This window comes from Gymnoscopelus braueri (genome assembly GCF_963280865.1).
Source record: "Gymnoscopelus braueri genome assembly, chromosome: 18".
NCBI lineage: Eukaryota > Metazoa > Chordata > Actinopteri > Myctophiformes > Myctophidae > Gymnoscopelus > Gymnoscopelus braueri.
In genome coordinates, this window is record NC_137618.1 from 13,729,960 (window position 1) to 13,757,772 (window position 27,813).

Here is a 27,813-nt window from a genome sequence, read left to right on the forward strand (position 1 = left end):
CATGGCCTAACAATGTTGGTTTTGCACAGACAACAGGGATCTCCATATATGAGCATGAAACCGTTGTCTAACAATGATGATGCCTATATTCTGGACACACGCGCATACACACACACACGCGCACACACACGCACACACACACACACACACACACACACACACACACACACACACACACACACACACACACACACACACACGTGACACTGCCACATAAATGTGTGAAAGAGTATATTTCCTGGCCATGTATGGGTATTGAAAAACCCATAACATACTTGGTGATAACATAGGGAATAGGATAAAAGGCTGGTTGAATATTTAACACCTAAATGTAATGTATGGAAAATTGTGTTTTGTTTTGTTTTCATGAAGACATCCATTCATTCTCTATTGTCAGGTTTTATATCATAAAATATCATAAAATATCAGGTGATCGCAGGTAGAAAAGTTCCAGGAAGTGAGGTAGGCTACCATGCAGGAACAGCTATACAAGTTCCAGGAAGTGGGGGCTACCATGCAGGAACAGCTTTACAAGTTCCAGGAAATAAGTGAGGCATGGGGGTTCCATTTTGGTGTGAAAGAGTGTTTGGTGTGGTTTGACAAAGAAACTCTGTAAAGCCTCCACTGTAATCCAAATCAGAACATTAAACCATTAAATATTGTGTCCGATAAACTTTAAGACCTGAATAAGGCAAGCTTGGTCGAAATGAAGAAGATATTGGTGGTGATGGATATTCTGAACTGAAACAGATTAAAGAAACAAAGGAATCTCCTAGAGGCTGGAGCGTCCTGACGTTGGGTGAGAAGAATATCATTTTTATTTTTATGCAATGCATTGCTACTTTCTTTTTGGACTTTGAGGATTACTTGATTTTTGGACAGACAGAAGATTTTTTGTGGATATTACTGGATTACTTTGGAATACGGTATATTTTCATTGGAAGCATTCATAGAACTTTAAAGGAACATTACTTTTATGAACTGAAGAAGGGTCAAAAGATCAGGGTTTTGATATTTTGAAGTCAATGCTGCTTGATTATTTGAATTGAATGATGCATTTTATTTGATTACATTTGGGTTATATTAAAAAATTGCATTACAGGGTTTAATTACAGTATGACGAATTACCGACGCATGGGACCTTTATTTATTAAATATAACTCAGACATACAATTTATGGTTCAGATTGATTGTTACACACACTCGCACGCACACACGCACACAAATGAAACACTTTAGAATTAAGATAAATTAAGTGAATTCATAGATTTTAATTTTGTCCAATCTGTATGGTAGAGTATGTTAATATAATATAACTTATACAATCAGGTATATATTGTATTTGGTCTCTGTCTAGGTGAGACATGACCTTTGACCCAATCCTGTATCTGCTTTGACATGAATTTTGACCTGAACATTCAATTTATCATCTGAGCAAGCAGACAGGCTCTATTAGCTCAATGGTAAAAAACTTCAGCATTTGCACAGGAGACCGGGGTTCAAATCCGGGGTAGAACAGGAAAATTATAATGGTGCAGCTTTAACTAAACAAGTATACCACACTGGAGACATCATTGTGAGACTTGTGGTTGGTGGCAGGAGGAGATCACAGTCATCTCAATGGCCTGCAGTTTTACCCCTCTAGTCTCAAGATGGACGAGTGGCTGTGATCTGATCACTATCATTGTAACTTCCATAAGCTATCAACAAGAGGCCGCACATTACTGTCTGCCATGGCTATAAAACACAGGGTTTGAGTGTGAGAATTCAAGAAGATGAATAACACACCTAAGTACAGAGCAACTCTGGTCCATTTTAGTCCAGTATAGCTGGGTCTAAGTGGTTAAACTGAAGTGATATTGACGAATTACAAATATTATCAAAGTATTCCGCGGCAACCCTGGACTTGCATCACGGCACCCACTTTGAGAAGCCCTGGGCTAGGTCATATCATTGACATTATGGCTACGTGATATTTCTTTTCATTTGTTTTTTTAATAATAACTCTATAGATCCCATAGTAATCACTGCTATATGTGTTTAACCCTGAGACCGGTTTTATTAGCCTGGTAAACCATTCCAGTCGTGTGAATTCACATTATCATGTGTCTTCTGCAGACCGGTCTGGCCCCAAGAGCTGGGTGGGCGTTATGCGGAAACCAAAAAGGTCAGGTGCCAAACGGTGTCAGTCATTCACAGGGCCCTGAGCGCAGACGCTGATTGGCTCTTCCATTGTTTTATAACCACTGTTACTAAAATGTAAGAATACTGGGTTTTGTTAGGAAAACCATTTTTTTATTTAACCAAGTATCCTAAATCATAGCTACTGTACATGTCTGACATTTGATAACAAACCAAACCGCGTTTTTAACAAAAAACCTTCTTGTTTTAACCAAACAAATATCACAAAACCCTTAAAAGGTACAACAGCAATAATAATTAATTAAATAATACAAATTCTGATTGCATTCATACAGCTATAACTTGCCCAAAACAAGTGATGTAAGTGTAAATAGAAACATTTTGGTCAAATCTTACAGACCAACTCCACCACTGTGAATATTATCTACTGACATTTGTGTCAATATCCTTCTATTGCATGCAGTCTTTTACATGAGACTGTTTTTGTATTGCTACATTGTGAATGGGTCATTTGGTTACTGTCGGGCAGAAACCTTGTATCGCCATATCTCAACTATTTCACTGCTCTTTTGTCCGTTTCCTGATAAGTCACAGATTTGGAGATACAAGGTTTCCACCCGACAGTGACGATTCGCTAAGTCAGTTATTATTCTCAGTAGGAATCACTTTACCCCTGAGGGGTTATCTCATCCTCAAGTCATTTACAATTGCAATTTAGAGGATACATTTACCCATAGAAGTATAACTTATGGTTGGTTATATCTTATTAGTTCTGTCTGTCTGTCTGTCTGTCTGTCTGTCTGTCTGTCTGTCTGTCTGTCTGTCTGTCTGTCTGTCTGTCTGTCTGTCTGTCTGTCTGTCTGTCTGTCTGTCTGTCTGTCTGTCTGTCTGTCTGTGGCAGGTAGGCAGGCAGGTTGATTATGCCCATGTGGATAATGCCCTGTGTCAGCACAAATTGGCAGTGTTGTTTCTCTGGTTTCTGGGTTAAGCGAGACGAGACTCCTTTTGGCTTCTCTAATCAGTCTTAACCCTGAGAGTAGCATCTTTCACAGCCATTCCATGAGTATGTCTCTGTTCTCGCTGGTCGGTCGTTGATGGACAGCTATGCGTGGGAGAGATTCAGACTTTTCTATGTGACTCATTCCAAGCAGCTCATTTCCTTCCATACAGAAGAATTCAGCTTCCCATTACGCTGCCTTTGTCACCTGCAATGGCTTGCTCTGATTTGTGGCATTAAATAGCCTTTTGGTGTATGTGCTTTATGTAATCATTGACGACATCCATTTGAGTCATTGTTTGTGGTTTCTAGTGTCGTCATCGTCTCCTGTGTAAAAGTTACAGTTTGTCGTTACAGAGTTTCTAGTCTGGCTCCAGCTGTTTCTTAGTGTCCAGTGCTTCTGATTCCGACTATGTGACCTTGACCCTTCCAGTGGTGTAAAGTAACTAAGTACGTTTTACTCAAGTACTGTACTTAAGTACACTTTTGAGGAATTTTTACTTTTCTGGAGTATTTCCAATTTTCAGTACTTTTACTGCTACTCAGTGGTGGAAAAAGTACTGAAGTACCAAAAGTAAAAGTACAAAAATGTCTGAAAATAGCCGATCTACAAGCTCACAACGCGTCGCATCGCGACGCGTTGTGAGCTTATAGATCGGCTGTTTTCAAATAGCCTATAGGGCTAAAGGGGTTAATGTATGGTTTATAATATAATAATTTATATCTGCAAAGTAACTAGTAACTAAAGTTTTCAAATAATTGTAGCGGAGTAAAAGTACTGAAAACTGGAAATACTCCAGTAAAGTAAAAATCCCTCAAAATTGTACTTAAGTACAGTACTTGAGTAAATGTTCTTAGTTACTTTCCACCACTGCTGCTACTCCACTACATATCTGAGGAAAATATTGTGCTTTTACTCCACTACTATTATTTGACAAATGTTGTTACTCGTTACTTTTCAGAGATACAGTAAATGATTACATCATAAAACATACATGAACCACTTTAGCTTCCACTTCACGAACTTGTAGATCTGCTATTTTCAAACATTTTAGTACTTTTACTTTTGGTACTTTAAGTACATTTCGATACCAATACTTTTGTACTTTTACTCAAGTAAATTTAGAATTCCATACTTTTACTTGTCACAGAGTACTTCTACGTTGCAGTATTGATACTTTTACTTAAGTAAAACATTTGAGTACTTTTTCCACCACTGGAACCCTTCTTTAATATGTTCATGGAACTGGCTCTGCCCTGCTGGCTCTGCCCCTGCATTTCGGTCCTGCAATAAAGTGAATTATTTTGGAAACTATTCCACTTGTAAATGTACCCTTGCATTTATAAACGAGTGTTTTGTCATCATGTCGGGTCAAATATATTTACCTCTGTCTCAATATGATATCATCGGACTACTATAACGTTAAACACAACTATGGTCTCTGCTATCTGCAGTATTATTCATTGACCATGTGCGCAGATGTTTATCATCACATAGTATCAACCTTCAGTGCGACCCTTTCTCATTTTATCAGAACCTTTTCAAGGCTGTGGCCACTTATCGCCACAAGCGCCATAAACTATCACAACAGAGGTGACCCTGCCATACAGTACTCACGCTTATGAAACTCAGGGTCTGAGTGTGAGAGTTCAAGATGATAAACACCACCGCTATATAAGTAGTTAGACATCTCCCATTTCTGTGAATTCCCCTCACTCAGGCAGTATGACAATGCTGGGGAAAGTTGTCTCCCTTTATATAGGCCTACTGTGCATCTGCGGGTGTAGGTGTCAGGAAGACAATGTGCAAAAAGATGCTATAATTCTAGCTGGACCCTTGACCGATCAACATGTGGAGGACCTTAATGCCAAGTATTTCGGAGGAATAGCACATCATGCTTTTGACTGCATCCATGCCTTACGCGCAGGCTCTAAACACAACTTTGAGTACCTCCACAGCAAGGGAGTGACCCACTTCAAGGTGCCGCTATCATGGTCTCAGCTCCTGCCCACGGGCCTCCCCAGCCAGCCCCAGCATGCTGCGGTGACCTGCTACCGGACCCTGATGAAACAGCTGCTGGAGGTGGGCCTCCAGCCTTTGGTTGTCCTTCATGATTCTACAGTACCAGAAACCCTCAGGTCAAGGTATGGGGACTGGGAACGCCCAGAGCTCATCAGGGTGTTTGAGCAGTACGCAGAGTTTGCCTTTCAAGAGTTTGGAGAACTGAGCCGCTGCTGGGTGACACTGAGCCACCTGGATGATCTGAGAGATGCTGAGTTACAAAATGCCCTTGATGCACATGCTAGTGTCTACCGACATTACCATCAGCTGTTTCCTGGTAAAGGTGGGTGCTGAGTCTTTAACAGAAAGGCACTAAGAACATGTGCATTTTCACTTGGGCAATACAAAATCTCAAATGGCTGTTTTAGTCGGATGCTATAGAGCAGGGGTGAGTAATGAGTCTTAAATGCTGCTATTCAGACATTTAGAAAGAGTTAAGGCCCTGTGTTACTATTTTCAGTAAAATGGTTCAAGCATCAGCATACGCATATTAAAACAGATCTGTCATTCTTCCATAAAGGCTGCGGCAAATATAATGGAATCGGTTCATTCTTTTATATTTATTTTTTATTTTAGCATTTATTTATTTCACATATTTTTCAACTCAAATCTACATGTTTTGTTTTGATAGCAAGAAAGCTGTAAAGATACCTATGTTCAGTTTTGAAGTACTTACTTTTAACAGTATTAGTTTCACAGTTTTTTGCATACTGTAGGAAAAGGTCGGGGGGACTTCTTGCGAAGTTCTATGATGTGATTTTCTACAATGTGAAAAGGACAGAAAAAGGCTAGATTCCTGCATGCATTAGATGTTACCATCACCTGTGTCAGTAGAATGGTTTTCTGATTACAGCCTTTTCCACATCTTTAGACATTTTTTAAAATAATTAGTTTACTGTATTTTATAAATCATGCATTTCAGAAATGTCACATCGTCAAACTTGACTATGTATACTCTAATGACAGCAGTCAATAGAGTATACATCTGCATTGATTACCCACTTAAACCCTTGGTACTTGGCCCCCTCCCCTTTCCCTCTACACCAAATATCTTTGCTAAAAATAGCAGATCTACAAGTTCACAACGTGTCATAACACCACTTGGTGCGATGCAATGTGAGCTTGTAGATCTGTATTTTTTTGAAGAATGTTGGCCTATTATGACATGCACAGAATAGAGACACTAGGGTTCAAGGAGACATTAGTTTTCTTATCTGATCACCACTTTTAACAAAGGTCATGGTGAGATTTTGCATGAATACGGAGATACTCTTCTCTTTGTCTCTTTCTTTTAGATTGGAGGTGAAAAACTAATTGTATTTGACTGCCATGTGTTTCAGGTGGCCGAGTATCATTTGGAGTAATGGCTGGCAGTATCCAGATTGTGCATGATGCTCAAATGGAGGTAAGATATTGTCATATAGCTGGATGCTTGTTTTGCTTCAAGATCAGCATTTTGTTTAAAGAATGAAATGTGAAGCTAAGTATCAAATAGTGTGATTGTGTGCCAGTATAGGCTACTATAGAAACAAATAATATTTTAATATATATTTTTTTGTATTTTTAATACTTAATGAGAGAAAAATAAAAATAAACTTAATGTCTGCTACATTACAATCTGCGAACCCATCGTCAAGAAAAAGGAAAAACAGCGCTCTCTGCTGTTTTTTTTATTAACCTTTAGCTCTGAATCTGTTCTTGAAAGATTAGCTACATTATACAGGACACCAAACCTAGAACACATGAAATGAAGATAAATGCACTTATGTCAGAGAATTATTTTTTCCCACATCTGACACAATCTCATTTTCAGAAATCCTTAGATTTCCTGTCATTAAACATCCAGTACGACTGTTCTACCAGAGAAAACCTAGAAGAGAAGCTCGGGCACATAAAGGTATGTGTTCCACACCATTTTTTAAAAATAATGTAACATTATGAAATCCCCCACAGGCCCATCTGGGTCCATTTTTACACTCTTATTTGTACAGTGTAGCACATCTTGTTACTTACAGTACTCATGTTTTATGTAATGTTGCAGAGGACCAGCATGAAACCCATTCTCTTTTATGAGGTGAACATAAATGACTGCTCATTTGGAGAGTTCCTGTCCTTTAGCAGAGTCTTACAAGGTAAATCCTCCATTAATTATAGATGCCCCTCAGTTGCCGTTTCATATTATGTAGTAGGCGACAGCAAAATGTACAAATCATAAAGTAACGATTCCCGATTCTTAAATGTCTCTGATACTGCTGATATACTAATAATAAATAATATATACTGTGATACAAACTCCTGTATGTATCACAATGATAGACTTGAACAGTCTATCATGCAACACCGAAGAGTATATTAAAGAACAACAAACGTCTAATTGTAATGAAATTTTTGCAGGGCTGAACAATGAAGACCAGCTGGTACTTGGCTTTGATGTGGTGGACTTGTTTGAAATGCTTGAGGATGAGATAACCCCTCAGAGGTAAAGTGATTCAAACCGAGAATGAATAACTGACTTAACAAATACAACATGACCCATTCACACAGTAGCAGTAAAATGGTCTGAAAGTGATTAGATTCAAACCTTGGTTGGAGTTCATTTAAAGCAGCACTATGTAACCTTTTAACAACTATATAGCATATTATGTCCCACAAAATTATAAAGTTACATGTTTAAGCGATAACATCCTTCCATAAATGTATAGACTCAGGGGGGTCCCTGCTAGGGGCTTGACTGTATTACTATGTATAGGGGAGACAATGAGTTTCCTCCTGGCATTTGCCAAGGCAGAACTGCCAGTCAGCGAAGACTGGCCAATCACAGCGCGTCCTCGCCAGACATGCTTGCAGAGACTCTTGGGTAATGAAGTCAAAGATGTTGTCGGCCATGTTATTTGTGTCCAAAGTGGCCACTGATACCCCAAACTATAGTGCTGCTTTAACCACTTTAACACTATTACAGAATACTTTGTTGACCTCGGCCCCCCAGGGTTCTATATGAAACCCACTTTTTTTCAATCTACACCAAATCTCTTTGCCAAAAATAGCCGATCTACGAGCTCACAACCACTTCACGTTCAGAATCAGAATCAACTTACATCACAGGTTTACATGCAGGTGTAAAACAGTGGGTGAAATTTTTTTTTGTGCAAGTTCTTGTTATTTCCATAAAAAGGGAATAAGAAGAGGGAGGGGCGGGGGAGCAAGGGGAAAAGAGAGAAAGATCAATAAAAATAACAATGTGTCTATATATTTACACATAGTATATCTATCCGGTGTGGTATGTACCTGAGGTTAGTGTCCCCAGTACTTTTTGTGTTATCCTTTTAGCCTTGTCTGACTGTACCATGATATGTTAGTTAAGGTCCAAGAATAATAAAATATCAGTGCGTTGTACATGGGGTTAAGGTGCAGAGAGGGGTATCAGAGCGTGTCAGGTTTGACCGCATAGTCCACATACAGTAAGGCTAATGGTGTTGAAGATATATTGTGGAAAATGAAATGTAATGTTTATATCACTCTAGGACACTTCATGGACAATAAGACAGTGACCATTGTCATCCCAGTGTCATCCCTAATTAGTGGGATTGAGCCCATCTGTGCCAGAAGACCAGGCTATCTGTGCTTATTAGGCAGACAGAAACACCTGCCTTCATGAATCTGATTTGAAATGTTTGGAGGATGAAATGCCAACCCATTGTTCCACCTCCCCTTTCCCCCTTTTTATTAGTATTGTTAAACTTATAGAAAATAAATGATCTTAATTGCATAATAAGAAGTTGTCCGACTCCGATGATATTCACGCAACAAATGGTTTAGTTTAGTTTATTTCGATCCACATCAACAGTTGCACAAAACATAACACACTGTAATTGTCTCCGCCAGGCCGAAAGGCCCATGCCTTTCGGCCTGGCGAGAGAGTATGTTTTACCCCCCGTCCAATGCCTCAAATCATGAATGAAGCATGCGATTTCCGTGACATTTTCCACGTAGATTCCCACTTGGCCCAGGAAGAAATGCCACTTGAAAACTTTCCTAACAGCCTCATGGTGGCGCTATAATAGGCCGATTCACGTTTTCCCTATAACTGCACCGATCTGCGTGAAACTTTGCACGCACACTCCCCAGAGGCCAAGGAAAAACATCTGCCCTGCATTTTTCACATCTGCTTTTTATAGCGCCACCATGAGGCCGACTTTTGCAAAACACATTATTGGATATTACTCCTACAGATTTTCTCCAAAAAACACGCAAATCGGTAGACAGTATCTCTATAGTCATGTGATCATCACGGATCTGTCCGATTTACCATATTCCATCCTGATTGGTTAAGATTGGCTTCCAAAGTTTGCAGGATTGGTTCATTTTGAACAAAATGCCTCAAATCATGAACGCAGCATCCGATTTCCGTGAAATTTTCCACAGAGATTCCCACTTGGCCCAGGAAGAAATGCCACCCTTTTCACATTGGCCTGTTATAGCGCCACCAGCAGGTCTAATTTAGCAAACCACATTCATGGAACAAAATGCCTCAAATCATGAATGCAGTGTCCGATTGTTGTGCAAGGCCTAATAAGAAATGGCACCCTTTTCACATTAGCCTATTATAGCGCCACCAGGAGGCCACAATAATCTACCTGACCTGGCGGAGACCTGTGCTCCGAGGAGCACTTTTTCTAGTTCAATATTTCATACTGTTTGATCTAAAAGGCATAGACTGAAGCTCATAGCTTATTTATGCCTATCCTTTATACATGTTGGTTTAAGTTATTCATAGTTACAAAGTTCATATTGAATGAACACTAAAAAATGATTCCCAATTAGATTAAAAACTACTTTAGTTGTTCGTATTAATCGAACTCTCAAAATGTTTCAATATTTACATTCATGACTTCATACTTACCCACACCATCACGTGTGTGGAAGTGTGTGGAAGATATACATACACCCGAATGCGCGAGAATGGTGAGCTTGTAGATCGACTATTTTCGCCCCAGAATAGGCACGCTAGTGTTCATGTGGTTAAGAGATGATTTGCTCTGGAAGGAGTCTTGCAATACTAAATGTCCACATCTCTTCTTTGCGTGGCTCCTTTCTTGCCTCATGTTATTCCTCAGTTTATATGTAAACATGTTGCTACTGTACCATGGCAGTAAAACAATAACAATATATGTACATACATACATTAGTGTGTCTCATACACTTGAAGAATGGTACTTAAATGCTATATAAAATCCCCAAATGAGATTTGTTTACTGCACTTTACGGCGGCATAAGCACTTGGAGGTTTTAAATAAGGATTGGCCCCCTCTAAATATGTATAGTATATTGTACAAAATCTGTAATGCTAACCTTTATGTGTGTGTGGGGGGAGACACATGCATGACACAGCATGCTGTGTTCTTCAGGTGGGAAAATAATGCTACATTTTCAAAACTGCATTTTGTCCATGTCTACAAAGGATCAGTTAAACATTTTAAATTCCCTTCTTCACAGGGATACTAAATCGCCAACTCCTTCCTCAAGCTACCAAAAGACTTGGAGCATGTTTTCCTTCATGTCCTCATCGGAGCGAGACACCTTCCTGAATGAATCCTTTCCCACTGACTTCCAATGGGCCACCTCCAGTGAGTCCTTCAAGGTTGAAGGTGGCTGGTCAGAAGCTGGGAAGGGAGAGACCATTTGGGACCGTTTCGGTCATGAGAACAATGTTTTTGACAATCAGACAGCTGATCTGGCCTGTGACAGTTACCATAAGGTAGATTATGATGTCTACCTCCTTCGAGGGCTCCTTGTCAACACCTACCAGTTTTCCATTTCCTGGGCCCGTATTTTCCCGTCTGGTCACCGGGGGAGCAATTCAGAGAAAGGGTTTCTTTACTATGACAAATTGATCAATGCTCTCATTGAGTCTGGTATAGAACCAGTTGTCACCCTACACCACTGGGATCTACCTCAGGCCCTGCAGGACTATGGTGGATGGACCAATGCGTCCATTATTGAAGCCTTCAAGGACTACGCAGACTTCTGCTTCTCTAGGTTTGGGGATAGAGTCAAGACCTGGAACACTTTCAGTAGTCCCTGGGTAGTGAGCCATGCTGGATATGGAACAGGTGAGCATCCCCCTGGAATAAAGGACTACGTGTTTTCTTCCTATCAGGTAAGATTAATGTCTCAATACTAGATGAGAAACATGAGAAACTTCTTATTTTCTATCCACACTGCAGTGTTAAACACACACACGTCGCATTGTCTTGTCCCCTTTAGGTCACTCACAACATGCTCAAGTCCCATGGTGAGGCCTGGCATGCCTACAATGACAAGTACAGGAAGAGGCAAGGAGGGAAAGTTGGCATTGCTCTAAATTCAGACTGGGCTGAACCCGCTAATGCTTCCAGGACTGAAGATGTAAATGCGGCAGATCGCTATCTACAATTTATGTTGGGCTGGTTTGCCCATCCCATATTTGTAGATGGAGATTATCCACCAGTACTCAAGAATCAGATTGAACAGAAAACGATGGATTGTCCTCTCTCTGAGCCTGCCAGACTTCCAGTCTTCACTGCAGAAGAGAGCCAGAGGATAAAAGGAACAGCTGACTTCTTTGGATTAAACCACTATACGTCCCGTTTGGTCAAATCCAGTGATGAGGGCTGCACTCCTGGACCTCAGGGGGTTGGTGACTACCAGGCACACGCGGACCCTTCATGGTCCTCCACAGCATCAGACTGGATCCATTCAGCACCGTGGGGCCTTAGAAGACTTCTCAACTACATTTCAACTGAGTACCTAAGCATTTCCAAATTGCCCATCTACATAACTGGGAATGGTATGCCCACTGAGTATAGTGGGGACACGCTGAATGATGCCGGTCGAACTGAGTACATGGGAAGCTACATCAATGAGGCGCTAAAAGGTAGGCCTATGTTGTTCTTTTTCAACTTTGTATTAACTTATTTTCCATTTTTCCTTCATTAGTGTCAGGACATAATGTAAAAATAAACATTACAATAAATAACATTTTAAGGCCGAACCGACTTCCCAAACTCCACTCCACACCAAATGAATCACGATCGCACAAAACTAAAATTTTACTAAAAAGTTCAAATGCAAATAAAATAAATAAGTAAAATAATAAAATCAACTTTTAAATAAACAGTTTGTTGATTATTTTCTTTATGTACATGGAAATATCTGCCAGATTGATCCTGCCAAGCCGTGATAACAGAAGATCCTTTCTATTTCTATGTATACCTAAATAACAGATTATTTCAGGTAAAATCATAACACAAATCATTCATAACATGTCCATCTTATGCAATTTTAATGTTGGTCTTATGGTTCAATTGCATAATGTCTTATTGAACCAATTGAACCAGTCGATTTAATTGATTTGAAAAAATAATCAATTTAAAAACGTTTAAAAAAATCTACAAGATGTTGTGAGCTAGTAGAGAGTAATAATAGCTTTTTCTTCGCCATGTTAGCAAAATAGGGTTTATAGGGTGTTTAATTAGTTTATTTGATCATTAAAAAAATCAACAATTTGTTGATACTACATAAAAAATATATTATTATTTGATTAATCGAAGAAGTGATCGATACAATAATTGCTGAAGAATAATCGCAGCCCTAATAACAATTGCTAAATATATTTTTTTCCCCCTCTCTGAACAGCAATCCATCTGGATGGAGTGGATGTACGCCGTTTCACTGTTCAGTCACTCATGGATGGCTTTGAAGGACCACAAGGCTACAGTCAACGGTTTGGATTGTATCATGTCAACTTTGACCTTCCTGACAGGCCCAGAACTCCAAAACAGTCTGCCTATCTTTACTCAAAAGTCATCGAGAGAAATGGGTTTGCATCCACAAAAAAACTGTTTTATGCTCAGGGATTTGAAAACATAGACACAAAAAAATCTCATCTTCCCCCATCCGAAGTCCCATCACAAGCTAAGGTTGTATGGAGGAAGTTTTCAAGCCAAACCACTTTTCAGAGGAAGCTCTACCACTATGGTACGTTCCCCCATGGCTTCGATTGGGGAGTATCGTCCTCAGCTTATCAGATTGAAGGTGGCTGGGATGCTGATGGGAAAGGACCCAGTGTATGGGACACATTCACCCACAAACCTGGCAGTATTGTCAATGGAGATGTAGCCTGTGACAGTTACCACAGACTGGAAGAAGACCTGTATATGCTTCGGGCTTTGAAGGTGAAATCTTACAGATTTTCTCTTTCATGGTCCAGGATCTTTCCTAATGGTCAACGTACTTCCTTGAACCAAAAAGGTGTTGACTATTATAACAGACTTATTGATGGTCTCCTAGCTTATAACATCACACCTATGGTGACGCTCTACCACTGGGACCTTCCTCAGGCTTTGCAAAACCTTGGTGGCTGGGACAATGTTGATATGATTGACATCTTCAATGACTACTGTGACTTCTGCTTTGCCACCTTTGGAGACAGAGTAAAGTTTTGGATGACCTTCAACCAACCTCATACAATCGCATGGTCAGGGTACGGTCTCGGACAGATCCCACCAAACGTGAAGAAGCCAGGGGATGCACCGTACAGAGTAGCTCACAACCTTCTAAAGGCACATGCTAAGGCCTACCACACGTATGATGAGAAGTATCGCAAAACCCAGCATGGTTTGGTGTCTATTGCTCTCAACGCTGACTGGATTGAACCCAAAGATGTCAATGTACCACGAGAAGTGTGGGCGGCTGATCGTGCTTTGCAGTTCCAGCTTGGCTGGTTTGCACACCCTATTTTTAAAAACGGAGACTATCCGGATGCAATGAAGTGGCAAGTTGCAAACAAGAGTGAACTCCAAGATCTTCCACAATCCAGACTACCGTCCTTCACTGAAGAGGAGAAGGCCTACATCAGGGGCACTGCTGATGTCTTCTGTATAAACCATTTCACAACAAAGATAGTAAGCCATATTACAGCTCGGCTAAACCCTGCATCTTATGACTTGGATCGTGACTTGTCAGAAGCAGAGGAAAGTGAATCTCCCAGCACCGCCATCGGTAACCAGCGAGCTGTAGCATGGGGGCTGAGAAGGCTCCTCAACTGGATCAAAGAAGAATATGGCAATCCAGAGATCTACATTACTGAGAATGGAGTAGCCACTGATGCAGAGACTACAGTTGATGACACAGATCGATTTTTATACTACAAAACCTACATTGACGAGGCCCTTAAAGGTAACTATACACAGTACACTATTCTTTTAATTTATTGAGGGGTAGAATTGTTGATTCCATTGTTCAAAGGCCCAATCAGTGATACAAATGTAAGCAAATGGGTATCCCTACCATCAAAAATATTTATCATTAGAAGGTGTTTGATTCAGCTCTTGATAGAAGGACTTAAAGACAACACGTTCACTGTATTCACTGTATTGTAGAGCTGTAATGGATTTGTCTGCATTGGTATTGGTCATTGTAAACACTGAAGTAAAACAGACCTGTATTTTGATTCATGATGGGTTCAAAACATTCCAAATATAATATTTTCTATAGAAATCAAACTATTGAAGAATCTATACTGTATGTTCAAAATTATTCCAGATTGGGCCTTCCACAAATTACTATTAGAATAATTTCTCACACACACACACACACACACACACACACACACACACACACACACACACACACACACACACACACACACACACACACACACACACACACACACATTTGGCACAATAGCCACACAGCATACTAAAAAATCACTGCGCTCCTGTCATTGTAGTTTGGTCTAGGTACTCTATAACGGTCTCAGCTCAATAGCAAAAAGGGTCAAATATTTTAGGTTTTGTATACTGTATTTCTATGTATTGTACTCACACACACTGTTATTTCTGTGGACAATTCTATTATTATTATAGCTCACAACCTGGATGGAGTGAAGGTGAGAGGGTACACGGCTGTATCTCTCATGGATTCATTTGAGTGGCTCAATGGATATTCAGTAGGCTTTGGACTGCATCATGTGGACTTCACAAACCCCAATAGACCAAGGACACCGAAACGCTCAGCTCACTACTACTACCAAGTCATGAAGGACAATGGTTTCCCCATAACTGACGACGAGAAGCTATTTTATGGACATTTCCCCGACGGTTTCAACTGGAGCACTGCTAGTGCTGCATACCAGGTACGTGTATTTTTCTCTTAACACAACTTAAACCAGCATCCGTACTGTGGGGAAAGCTTTCACAGAAAATAGCAGATCGACAAGCTCACAAGTTGTGTGAGCTTGTCGATCGGCTATTTTCAGTGAAAGCTTTCCCCACAATAACAGAACACAGAAAAGACACTATAGAGTCCTGAGGATTTGTGAGGAACTCTGCTTAACCATATAGGGTTTAAGGGGTTAAAGGTGTAATGCTGTTAAGACATAGCACCAAACTGTCTCTCTCAACAGCCTCTGTGTTCCTTGTAATAATGTAATTATAAGATATTGAACCTGGCCGTCAACTGGGGCGCAACAGTTAATCTAACTCATTGATTTCATAGAATATTACAAAAGATATTGATTTAAATAGAATAATAGATTTCAAAGTAAAGCCGATAATAAGCAAATATTGATTCGAAAAAAACGATACATATGAAAAAATACCAAAAAGCTTGTAGATCTGCTATTTTTGGTGATTTCTTTTATTTAGTCTGGGGGAAAAAAATATTTTGACATTTCTCTGCAAAGAATCGTAAATAATTATTTTCCATGTACATCAACAAATAGTCAATGCGTTCAGGCTTCTGGTGAAATTGTGCTCCGAATTCCTAAATAAAGAAACTATGGTCAAAGTGTTTATTTCTTACTACCTAAACTACATTTCAACTGAGTACCTAAGCATTGCCAAATTGCCCATCTACAGTACATACTTTGCCTTCCTTTTATTCCAGATTGAAGGGAGCTGGAGGGCTAATGGCAAGGGACTGAGTATCTGGGACAAGTTTACACATACTCCTCTGAGAGTGGGCAACAATGACAATGCCGATCTCGCTTGTGACAGCTACAATAAGATTGACAAAGATGTGGAGGTCCTGAAGGATCTGAGGGTGACCCACTATCGTTTCTCCGTATCCTGGACCAGAGTGCTTCCTGATGGAACCAACAAACACATCAATGAGGCTGGACTCAACTACTACCACAGACTGTTAGATGCACTGGAAGCTGCCAGTATTGAACCTCAGGTAACCAGTGTTGCAATGATTTCATTGCATTATATTTGACTGTCATAAATTAATCTTATTGGAATTACTAGGCTACTGTTAAAATGTTTCATAATGCTTTATTGAATTACCTTGAATAAACCTTTTTGGGTGCACCGATGGGTGAATGGTTAGTGCTGGGCCAACCACATTCAGTCCTCCGGTTTGATTCCAGCTGGAGCCATATTTCTGTCCCGCTCTCTACCCTCAGCTTCCTCTAAAAAACAGTCATTTCCAAATGAAAGTTTTGTTGCAGCAATTCCACTGGTTGTGTGAGAGACACTGTTGAGAATGTTATGCTGTAGCTGGACCCTAGTGTCCCTATTCTGGAACAAACAAGATCTGCAAGCTTGTGAGCGTCTAAATCACTCAGCTATTTTCAGCCAAGAGATTTGGTGTAGAGGGAGGTAATAGCGGACCTATAGAGCCCATGTCAACACTAGTACTGTATATAGGGTTTAGTTGGTTAATATTCGGTGTCAGGCAATGATTTAATCTTTGAAAGGAAAATAAATGATTAAAAAGTTTCCCATAGGTGACCCTCTATCACTGGGACCTTCCTCTGACTCTTCAGAAAGTAGGCGGTTGGGAGAACGACACAATTGTTGAGCGATTCAGAGATTATGCTGATGTTCTGTTCAGCCGACTTGGAGACAGAGTGAAGTTCTGGATCACGCTTAACGAACCCTACATTGTGGCGAATGTTGGTTACGGATATGGCTCCTTTGCTCCAGGTACAAACAAACAACTATCTGTTCTTAGTTGAAGCATCTTCCAGCTCTTTAACGAGAAGCTTTCAATATCCTGTTATCACTTTGAACTAGTATGGCTGCAACTAACAACTATTTCATTATCAATTTATCTGGATTATTTTCTTGAAATAAAATATTTGTTGTTTGGTCATGTCAGGAAATTGTGAAAATTTGACAAGATGATGTCCTCAAATGTATTCTTTTGTCTAAACCCAAATATATTCTGTTTACTGTCATAGAGGAATAAAGAAATCAGAAAATATTCACATTTAAGAAGCAATTAAAGTCATGTTTGATATCATCACCCAAGACACCTTTATAATAATCATAAACATCTCCCATGTTGCAGGCATTGTGGGTAAGCAGTACATTGCAGGTCACAACCTGATCAAGGCGCATGCTGAGGCCTGGCACCTCTACAATGATAAGTACCGTGCAAAGCAAGGTGGCCTCATCTCCATTACCATTAATTCTGACTGGGCAGAGCCACGGAATCCACATAAACAAGAGGATGTGGATGCAGCCAGGCGTGTTTTACAGGTAGATATTGTGTTATCTGGGCACAGGCCTGGCACAGGCAAAGGCTATGTTTTAGACTGCCAGCAAAAAAAAAACTAGACACAAAATAAACCGATTTTTGTGAACCTCATTCCTAGATGGTTTGAAAGGTGGTTCAAATCTGAGAAAAGATGTGTCTTAATCCAGACACTGAAGTCTGAATTATTATTTGTCAATGACATTCAAGTACTTTTCGGGAACCTTTCTAGAATTCAATGTGTTTTTTACGTGCAAAAAGGAAAACACCTGATCAAACGTCTGATACCAAAAACTGGTTAAATGAGAATTATTTGCAATTGGAATTTGTCCCAGATCTGGGCATTTGAATCTCATCAGTGTTCTGTATCTCAGCAGTGGTGATGAAATATAATTTTATTATGCAGTTTTATATGGGCTGGTTTGCCAATCCAATCTTCAATGGAGATTATAATGATGTAATGAAGACCATCATTCGAGAGAGGAGTCTTGCCGTTGGTCTTCCTACTTCGAGGTAAGATTCGGAGGTTTATGTGCTGCTGGTATTATTCAAAAAATGTCTGCATCTTATGGAAGAACTTGCACAAAAAAAAGGCTTCTGTTTAAATACCTATTTTGCCTCATTATGAACAAGGCTTCCTGAGTTCACCCCCGAGGAAATCAAGAGGATCAAAGGAACTCATGATTATTTTGGCTTCAACCATTACACCACTGTCCTGGCTTACCCTTATGACTTTGGAGATCGACAGGATTATGACGGTGACAGGTAAGCAGAGTTGGATAGAGAACTAAAATATTCTACCTAGAGCCCGACCTATGCCAGAATCTTTAGTCCGATGCAGATTTTGGAGTCCTTAGACCATGCACTGATTACTGATATTTTGTCAAAAAAGTTCAGTATTTTCTAATCAAGTTGAAAAACTTAGACTTGATTAAAGTTTCTATTTGAGAACATTAAAGTAGAATGTATTTTATTTGAACACTTTAGCCCTATTCAAAAAGTTTAAGAAATAGTCGATCTACAAGCTCAAAGCTTGTGTACAGTGATTCTCAAAGTGGGGTCTGGGGACCCCGAGTGGTCATTGAGAGGGCTGCAGGGGGTCCCCAGCTGAATGATTGATGGTTAGGAAGTAGGAAGTAGGAACCAGATGGACCTTTTCATAGGTCTGTAACTGACCGTCACCATTTCACCAACGAATCCCTCCAATTCGGTGAGCCGCTCCAAAGTAATGACCCTCTTTAGGTTCAAAGCTAACTGAAATTCTAAATCCTGATTGTTTCATAATTATCATGACTGAAGGCTAACTACTTTTCCAAAAGTAAAGTAAAAGTAATCCTGTTTGGCCGGATCCAGCTGGAGCCATCTCCGCCTGCTCAACCACTTAAACCCTTCATACTTTGTTGACTAGAGTCCTCCAGATGTCTCTTAGGCCCCTCCTGTTGTCGCTCTGCACTAAATATCTATGGTGAAAATAGCCAATCTACAAGCTCACAACACGTCACAATGTGTCGCAATGTGGTGCGTGGTGAGCTTGTAGATCTGCTATTTTCACTGAATGTTCACTCCCAGAACACTGTAGGGACGCTATAGGGTTCATGTGGTTAAATCGAGAGACCGGGTGAGAGTGAGTGAGACTAATGTTATTTGGAACTAAAATCACACTAAATTTGAATACATAGCAATGTGAGTGACAGCACTTTAGGACTACAGTAGATGCCCAGAATGAAGTTAACATCTTTACCAGACAGTAGATGCATCTGGAAATGACTTTCAGGTGTCTTTTATGATGATGGATGAGAGGTCTAGTTGGCCAGTATTATAGGCGCTAAATACAGTGTCAGCTGATCTCTGATCTGATCCACAGGGGTGCTGGAACTATCCAGGACCGTAGCTGGATCGAATCGGGCTCCTTTTGGCTGAAGATCACTCCATTTGGATTCAGGAGGATCCTCAATTTTATCAAGGAGGAGTATGGAAACCCACCTATTTATGTCACCGAGAATGGGATCTCGGAGCGCGGAGCAGTGGACCTCAATGACCTCCACAGAACACACTACTACAACAATTACATCAACCAGGCCCTGAAAGGTACAGTAGTAGATGCAGCAAAAGGCAGTCAGGTGTTTGTTGCATGTTCTGGCATCCATTATGTCATTTCCAATATTTCGAATTAAAGGTAGGATAAGTGATATTGTTTGGTCTTTTTTAGTTTTTTTGTTAAAAGTACTACATACTGATAGTAATCATTGCTACAGAGCGTTTGTTCGGTCACAGCTGTCTCTCCAGCTCTTTAGTAAACACAATATACGTACATTTTCAGGAAGGTGACAACATTTAAGCCAATCAGGAGAGAGCACTGAAAATGCCTTTTCTGTTTAATAAAGAGCTGGAGAGACATGGGAGACTCCTTTTACTGAGCAAACACTCTATAGCAATGAGTACTATCAGAATATAGAGCTATTTAACACTTATTTTAACCAAAGTAAATCACTTACCCTACCTTTAAGACAGAGAATTCAATTTATGTCACATCTTCCTTTGCATACGTTTTAGTTCAGTTTAGGCTAGCTTTACAAATTAATGCCTTATTGAGCATCAAAATGAGCCCTCAATTTGTCATGCAACACATTTAGGCATTAAATGTTTACATGTACACATTAGTGAACATAACTGACTCTGTTACACAGTCAAATCCTCAGTGTTCATTTATCCATTTGTAACTCCAAGAGTGAACATTTTGTCTTAATTATCACTAAGGATTTTACTGTGTAATCTTTCAGCCCTTGTACTGGACGGGGTTGATTTGAGAGGGTACACAGCCTGGTCGCTGATGGACAACTTTGAGTGGGCCGCCGGCTTTGCAGAGAGATTTGGTCTTTTCTACGTGAACCGCTCAGACCCAACCCTTCCTCGCATTGCCAAGGGCTCGGCTTCTCGCTACACAGCCATCATCAGCTGCAACGGCTTTCCAGACCCCGCCCTTGGGCCCCATGAGTGTTTGAACCCTGAACCTGAAGGTAAAACTTGTACGCTCACAAGGTTTTTGAAAGCAGTAATTCTGATAGATGTTCACACATATTTATTAAGACAGGACCTACAGCGCATAATACAACACCTTATACACTCACCACACACTACTTATTTAAACCCAGGCCATACATACATACATACATACATACATGCATGCATGCATACATACATACATACATACATACATACATACATACATACATACATACATACATACATACATACATACACTTTCATACAAGTATAACATTATTGAAAAATGTATTAAAAATATATGAAAATAGGAAACGTATACAAGGTTTCTGTACAACAGCAACAACACAGTGTGCTATGATAATTTTTTTGCTGCTTTGTTTTACTCCTGCATTTGTCTTGTTGTGTTGAGGAACCAAAACCAAACAATTGAACTCTTATGTACCCATATGACCAGGCATGCAATGCTCATTTGGTATGTTCTTGCAATGACGTGACGCGCACGTCGCTTAACACCTACACTGCAAGTCACACAATGGACAATTGATATGCATCTAGGCTTATTCCTATGTTAATTCGCTAGGTGTGAGTCGGAAGCCTTTGAAAACTTTGTTGAGGTGCGAATTTAAAGTAGTTTTAAATCTATGCGTGTGCCTGCGTGTGCTCCTGGTCAAATAGGTTCCGGCACGGCGTGCAAGGTCGTCCAGTGAGCATTGCACCCCTGCATATGACACAACATGTAACAAATAAAATCTGTCATCTTGAAAAGAAAGACAGGGAAAGGCAGGAGGGGGGTTACATGCAGTAAAGGGGTCAGATATGAACCGAGGTGGAAACGGCATTCAGACCATAATAACATTCTTTGAAAGTAGCATTTGAAAGCATATTTAGTTTGGAATTAATAAGAATAATTCATTCTGTTTTTTGTTTTGTTTTTCTGTCACCATTTCACTACAGCTACAAGTGCCCCATATACAACCCTGGAGACAGCTGTGCCCACTACTCTCCCCCAGGACAGGGTGAGCTTTTTGGGCTTGGAACTTTTAGCTGGTGATGCTGAGGTGGCTCTTTATGTCTTCTTTGGGTTACTTCTTTTAAGTACCATTGGGATCATGTTTGTTGTGTACCGACTCTTCAAAGCTAAAAGTAAACTAAAGAAAACGGCTGTAGAATCTCTTAGAATGAAGAAGATGTGAGCTTAATTAGCAAAGGATACAGAAAGACCCTTTAATTGCAAGCCACACTACCATTTAAGTGTGAAAATAGTCTATGATAACACTTTCATGGTGTGCCAATGACTACACAGATAGTATACACATTGTAATGTACCGTAGCTTGCATAAACATGCTGTCATCTTGGAGAGAGCAAACTGCAGGCTTTGGAAGAATGGAAGCTCTTATCTTATCTTTTTTGTTACTAAATGTAACGACTATGAACAGACTGCCTATCCTATCCTGGCTATATTACAATACTTGCAGTTACTCGTGGTGGTTTGAAAATAAACACTGCCACTGTCTGATATTGGCTAAATGGCTGCCAATATCAGATGTTTTGTCAATTATAAAACGTTTAAGTTGTAAGTCATTAGTGACTGCACTGCAGCTCCAGTGATGGTACCAATGCTGAACTTGTCATATTGTGACCAGTGGGTGGCGCCATCGCATAAGTTTCTTTCCCCCAGACCTGTATAGTAGTTGTCTTTTCAACTAGAGATAAGAATGCTTTCCTCACAAATATCATTTAAAAGAAGATTGGCTAAGAGCATTCAGGATTGTTTCTGAACATAAATATAAGAGATTTGTATTATATTTGATTGTATTTGATGTAAATTGTGTTTCATTGTCTTTGGATTATGTGTAAGGGGACAGCAGTGGAAATTAGTCTTTGAAGTCTTGTATGATGGTTGCAAGCAATTAAATAAATCAAATCAAATCAAATTCTATATTGTAGCACTGTACTGTGTATATACTTGTATAGCATATTAGTTTACCATGTAGGCCTATCTTTATTCTAGTAGTTCAAAAGCAACTACTGTGAAATGTTTCTGTCATAAATCAGTGTAGTTCACCAACCTGACAGACAAATTATGTAAACATAACGGGCGTAATAAAAGTTATTCTGTTTCTGATTGAGTCTTTAATGGTCATGTAGAAATTAACTTAATTAAAGCCCAACTGGACAACTTTGTAACAATTCTTTCAGGATATCTGTTTACAGAAGAAAAGTAACAGTTTTGAACATAGGCTACTACAAGGTTTCCACACGACAGCTACCATAATGCATCATTTGAAACGCATGCAGCGCTGACCAGGCAGCAGACGTCGGTACAAGTGCAGCGACGAGCAGCATCTCAGCAGGAACCTGATGTCTGCATCTGTCCCTGCTCCCTCTCCCCTCTTCCCCCTCCTCTTCTCCTCTGGGAGCTGGATATGGAGATAGAGGTGGTGGAAGGAATAACCTCCCTGCAGGGTGCACCCACACACAGAACCTCTCGTCGCTGTCGGGCAGAAACCTCCAAAACTCCATATTCGTACTCTTTTTTTTTTCTCCTCGTAAATTAATGACCTACTCGATCATACTACAGCGTCACACAAAAGCATCAAATGTAGCAGATCTGCAAGCTCAAAAAGTGGCGTGTATAGCAACACCTTTTGAGCTTGCAGATCTGCTACTTTTGCTATTTTTGAATCCTGAAAAGTAACAGTTTTGGAGATATGAGGTTTCCACCCAACAGAGATGCTCTGCTTCCTAGGTTTAAAGCCGCCCTTAACTTTGGTTCCACCCAGAACAGTGTTCACTATAAGAGTGCTTGTCATAGGCCTACTCTCTTGTTCCTGTACAACTTCTTTTTTTTTAAACAACAAAAAAACATGGGATTTCATTTTGAATCAACGTAGCTGAATGTGCTTCCTTGAAGATTATGGGCAAAATTGCTGAACCACAAAGTGAACCTGATCCGCCAGGAGGTTCCTTCCACCAACTCAACTCTAGCTCCTCAAATCTCCTATTTGAGGAGGAAGAGGAGATGGATTGTGTGCTTCGACAGCGACAGGAACATTAGTTTCGCTTCGTTCCTTGTTTTGTCATCTTCATCTTTGATGAAGAGGGTTATTAGACATTCATGAAAATAGTCTCCTCGTTGACTTCTGCCAATGGATAACATTTTTTAGTTTTTAATGCAATTCTGTTTATTAAAGAGAAATGTCTTAATTTTACTATTTTCGATTCGTTGTCGTTTAAAAATAAATGTGTGTCGTGTTTTGTAATGTTATACATTGGCAGAAACTGGTTTATTTATGCTAAAAAGGTGACTTTGAGACCTGTTTCACTGTGCAATTTGGAATATCAATTTTTTCATCTCAATGCCAATATTTAAGTTACATGGCCAGGTAACACAACCCAAACCTCTCTCAAAGTATTTTGCTTTAAGCCAATCATGAATCTTATGTGATGGAGTGTTGTTTTTTCCAGCCCATGCATGTGGATATTTTTGGCTGTGATTAAAGCAGGACACGTTTTTTTTTTTTTAAAGAAGCAATACCTTGAATTCAAGACAGAAGATCTACAGGATCAAGCCTGGGGCAATTTCAAGTCTGCTAATTTCTGTTATATGTTTTGATTACCTAATATGTTTGAACCACTTGGCATTCCTATGATAGTAGTGATAATAGGTTTTAAGTTGGGGTAACTTAAAAGATACATCTTTGCATAGTGTGGATGGACGTTGTGCCATATTGTACTTTTACCCATTCCTCAGTGGTAACTAAATGCGTAAGATTTAAAGGTAGTGTAAGTGATATTTTGGGGTTAAAACACACACAAAGAATTGTTGTAAAAAAAAAAAAGAGAGAGAATCTGTAAAAAGTGAACGTTCTATATTCTAATAGTAATCATTGCTATAAGTGTTTGTTCAATAACTGGTCTCCTTGTCTTTCTAGCTCTTTAATAAACAGAAAATACATTTCAAGGTAGGTTGCCAAATTGCCAATTTCATCCAATCATGAGAGAGTACCCATTTATCAGCTTCAATTTTATAGTGTTCCAGTTCCAATTTTGTCTGCTCACTTCTTTTGTCATGCTCTCAATTTCACTTGTTTATCCTGTATCCTGTGTGAGTTCTCTCTCCTGATTGGACAAAATTGGTATCCTGACCTGAAAATACATTTTCTGTTTACTAAAGAGCTGGAGAGACAGCTATTACACCTGTTACAAACACTCTATCTATAGCACTGATTGCTATCAGAATATAAAGCTATTCAACCAGCCTGGTCACCAGAGAAAAATTTGTCACAGTAGGTTTTGCAGAAACGTACAGTGATTAAAAAAATCATCCCAAAAACGTTGCACGTGAACGTGGTCCGCAGATGAGAACCATTTAGAGTCGATTTTACGTTGCATACTAACAAACCCTAAACCTAACCTTTACCTTAACCCTAAACCTAGAACCTTAACCCTAACCCTAATCCCCTAAACCTAACCATAAACCTAAACGTTGAAATGCAACGTACCTAAAAATATAACGTTTTTGTGGTCCAGAAACGTTGTCGTTGAACGTTTCTGGAGAAACGTTCTATGACAACGTTTCCTCTGGCGATAGGGTTGCAGCAACGATTATTTTAACCAAAAATATATCACTTAATTGAATTCCCATGCTCAAGGGAACCCTGACGAGTTGTTGAGGGAAAGGAAAGCATTAGTTTGTTTACTTTCCTTGTCCGGATATAACCGTCTGTTCTTCAATGTCACAAGCTCTTTAACCACATTGCTTCTGAATAACAATGACTATTAGCTAACAAACTCTGTATGTATCACAGCGGCCCAGTCAACCATGCCTCAGCGTATCGTTGCTGTCGGGGAGAAACCTCCTATCTCCTCATTTTAACTTTTTTTGCGTTTTGAGCTTGCAGATCTGCTACTTTTGCAATTTCCGAATTTGAATCCTGAAAAATAACAGTTTTAAACATATGAGGTTTCCACCCGACAGAGACAATATATCTCTAAGGCGCTGAACAGTGATGAAAAGTAACTGCTCAAGTAAGCTGTAGGCCGCAAAAGTATACACTTTTGAGGTAGCCTACTTTGTCTTTACTTGAGCATTTCCATTTTTCTACTCTTCTACATCTTAGAGGCAAATATAGATTTTTTTTAACTCTTTTTACCTAACATACATTTACTTAAGCCTTATTTTATACTTTGGCAATTCAAAAATAGCCGATCTACAATGTGTCGCAAATCGTCACATTGTGAGCTTGCAGATCGGCTATTTTTGAAAAAGTCTGACATTCTCTGAAACAATTTGAAAAAGACAAGTGACAAGTTTTACTTTTGGTACTCAAGTACATTTCAATGCCTATACTTTCACGCAATTACATTTTGATTATGGGAGTATTTCTACATTGTGGTATTGCTACTTTTACTTCTTCCACCACTGGCATTGAAGGGACTATATGGTGGATCTTTTCTGGACCCCTGCTGGGAGTTCTGCCCCTGGTCTCCAGGACAACCCTTCTCAACAGGATGTACGCGCTAGCACACGCCAGGTGTCTCTCCTGCATGGGCTCCCCTCCCTGTTCCTCAACAGCTCACACCAACGGGGGGTCCGTTCTGGAACCTCGGGAGATATGGCCGGGACACGCTATGGTTCACACTGACGAAAAACACCACCTCCTGCAGATTCATGAAATGTTTTTAGGTCACTAAGATTCGATGATGCGTTGAAAAGCATAAGTGCACATGCATGCGCGTGCACACAGACACACACGCACACTTTCATGTGGGCATGCATGCACACACACACACGCACACACACACACACACGCACGCACGCACGCACGCACGCACGCACGCACGCACGCACGCACGCACGCACGCACGCACGCACGCACGCACGCACGCACACACACGCACACACACAATCCCTCCATCTAGCCTTGTGTTGAAATATTAAATAAATCTGTGCATGACAGAATACAAAAACAGATTGAAATAGCCCGGGTGATTAACCTTAACCCTTTAGCCTATAATCCCTTATCTGACCCTAATATCTTATTGGAAAGTAAGAAGCTGATCAATTCTTTACGTTTTTTATCTTAGAGGGAGGCACAGGGGTTCTTGTCCACCACCGCAGAAACTAGGTGTTTGACTCCTCTGCGGCCATATGAGCACAATTCCCCACGTTTACAGGAAGGAATCCGGATGGAGGCATTATTTTTTTTCCCCAACTCTTCAAAGCGCTTTACAATGTACTTCACATTCACGCACACGCACACGCACACACACACACACCGATGGCAGAGCGGAGGAAACTTTGACATGCATCCAAGAGGAGCCGGGGATCGAACCTTCGGATTCCAAGTTTGCCACTGACTCTACCTCCTGAGCCACTGCCGCCCCCTGCTAACAGTGCCCTAGCAGGGGCGGGGGTTGAACTGTGGGGAATTGGAATCCTAGGACGTTCTGCCACTCACACTGACTGGTGTAGCCTTGATACAAGACTGTCATATATTATATGACAGATGACTGTCTTGTGATCCAAGGCCTCTTGGTGAAGCTGCTCACTGGCGGTTGAACCAACGGATCAACAGTGACAAGACCACAAGGGGTAATTCAGGAATTGACATAACAATGAATTTAAGAGAAAAAAGGGGGGAAATAATTCGCAATAAATTAAAAAAAATACACGTTTTTTTTAATAAAGAAGTTTCTGTCCTGGTGAGGTGAGGACATTTACGAGGACTTCACAAAGCTAAAACACTAAAATAGCTTGTCTCTCTTGGAGAGTTTAAATTGTGAACAGGCTTTGAGCATAACAGCACTGGGAGCTGTCTCTGCATTCCTTGGCAATTGTATGGCCTGGAAAAGATATTTCTAATCTCAAGGGGACCTCTGAGTTAAATAAGGGTTTGATAAATGATATGCTACGTCTTTTTGTATCTGTGGATGAAATCAAGAACAATGGAAGTCTGCTTCCAATATATCAAAATGTAAAATGTAAGGAAGGTGATTAAGTTAAAACGTAAGTTTTATTTAGACTTGTAATTGTCTTTAACGTCTCTGTTGTCTCTTCTCACAGAAGCCAATGCATGA

At 40.1% G+C, this 27,813-nt stretch overlaps 1 protein-coding gene across 1 annotated transcript; it reads left to right on the forward strand.

Moving 5' to 3' along the window:
* Positions 1–472: 472 nt before the first annotated feature.
* LOC308106249 (lactase/phlorizin hydrolase-like) lies at positions 473–27,813 on the forward strand (the record flags this gene model as incomplete). Its single annotated transcript, XM_080457304.1, has 20 exons — positions 473–548; positions 2,119–2,167; positions 4,928–5,484; positions 6,542–6,606; positions 7,015–7,098; positions 7,243–7,333; positions 7,596–7,680; positions 10,695–11,358; positions 11,466–12,114; positions 12,876–14,417; positions 15,107–15,375; positions 16,128–16,418; positions 16,972–17,170; positions 17,538–17,728; positions 18,130–18,236; positions 18,357–18,488; positions 19,588–19,811; positions 20,504–20,740; positions 23,029–23,196; positions 27,800–27,813. The coding sequence occupies 20 exons, from the start codon at positions 473–475 to the stop codon at positions 27,811–27,813; spliced, it is 5,694 nt and encodes a 1,897-aa protein (XP_080313430.1).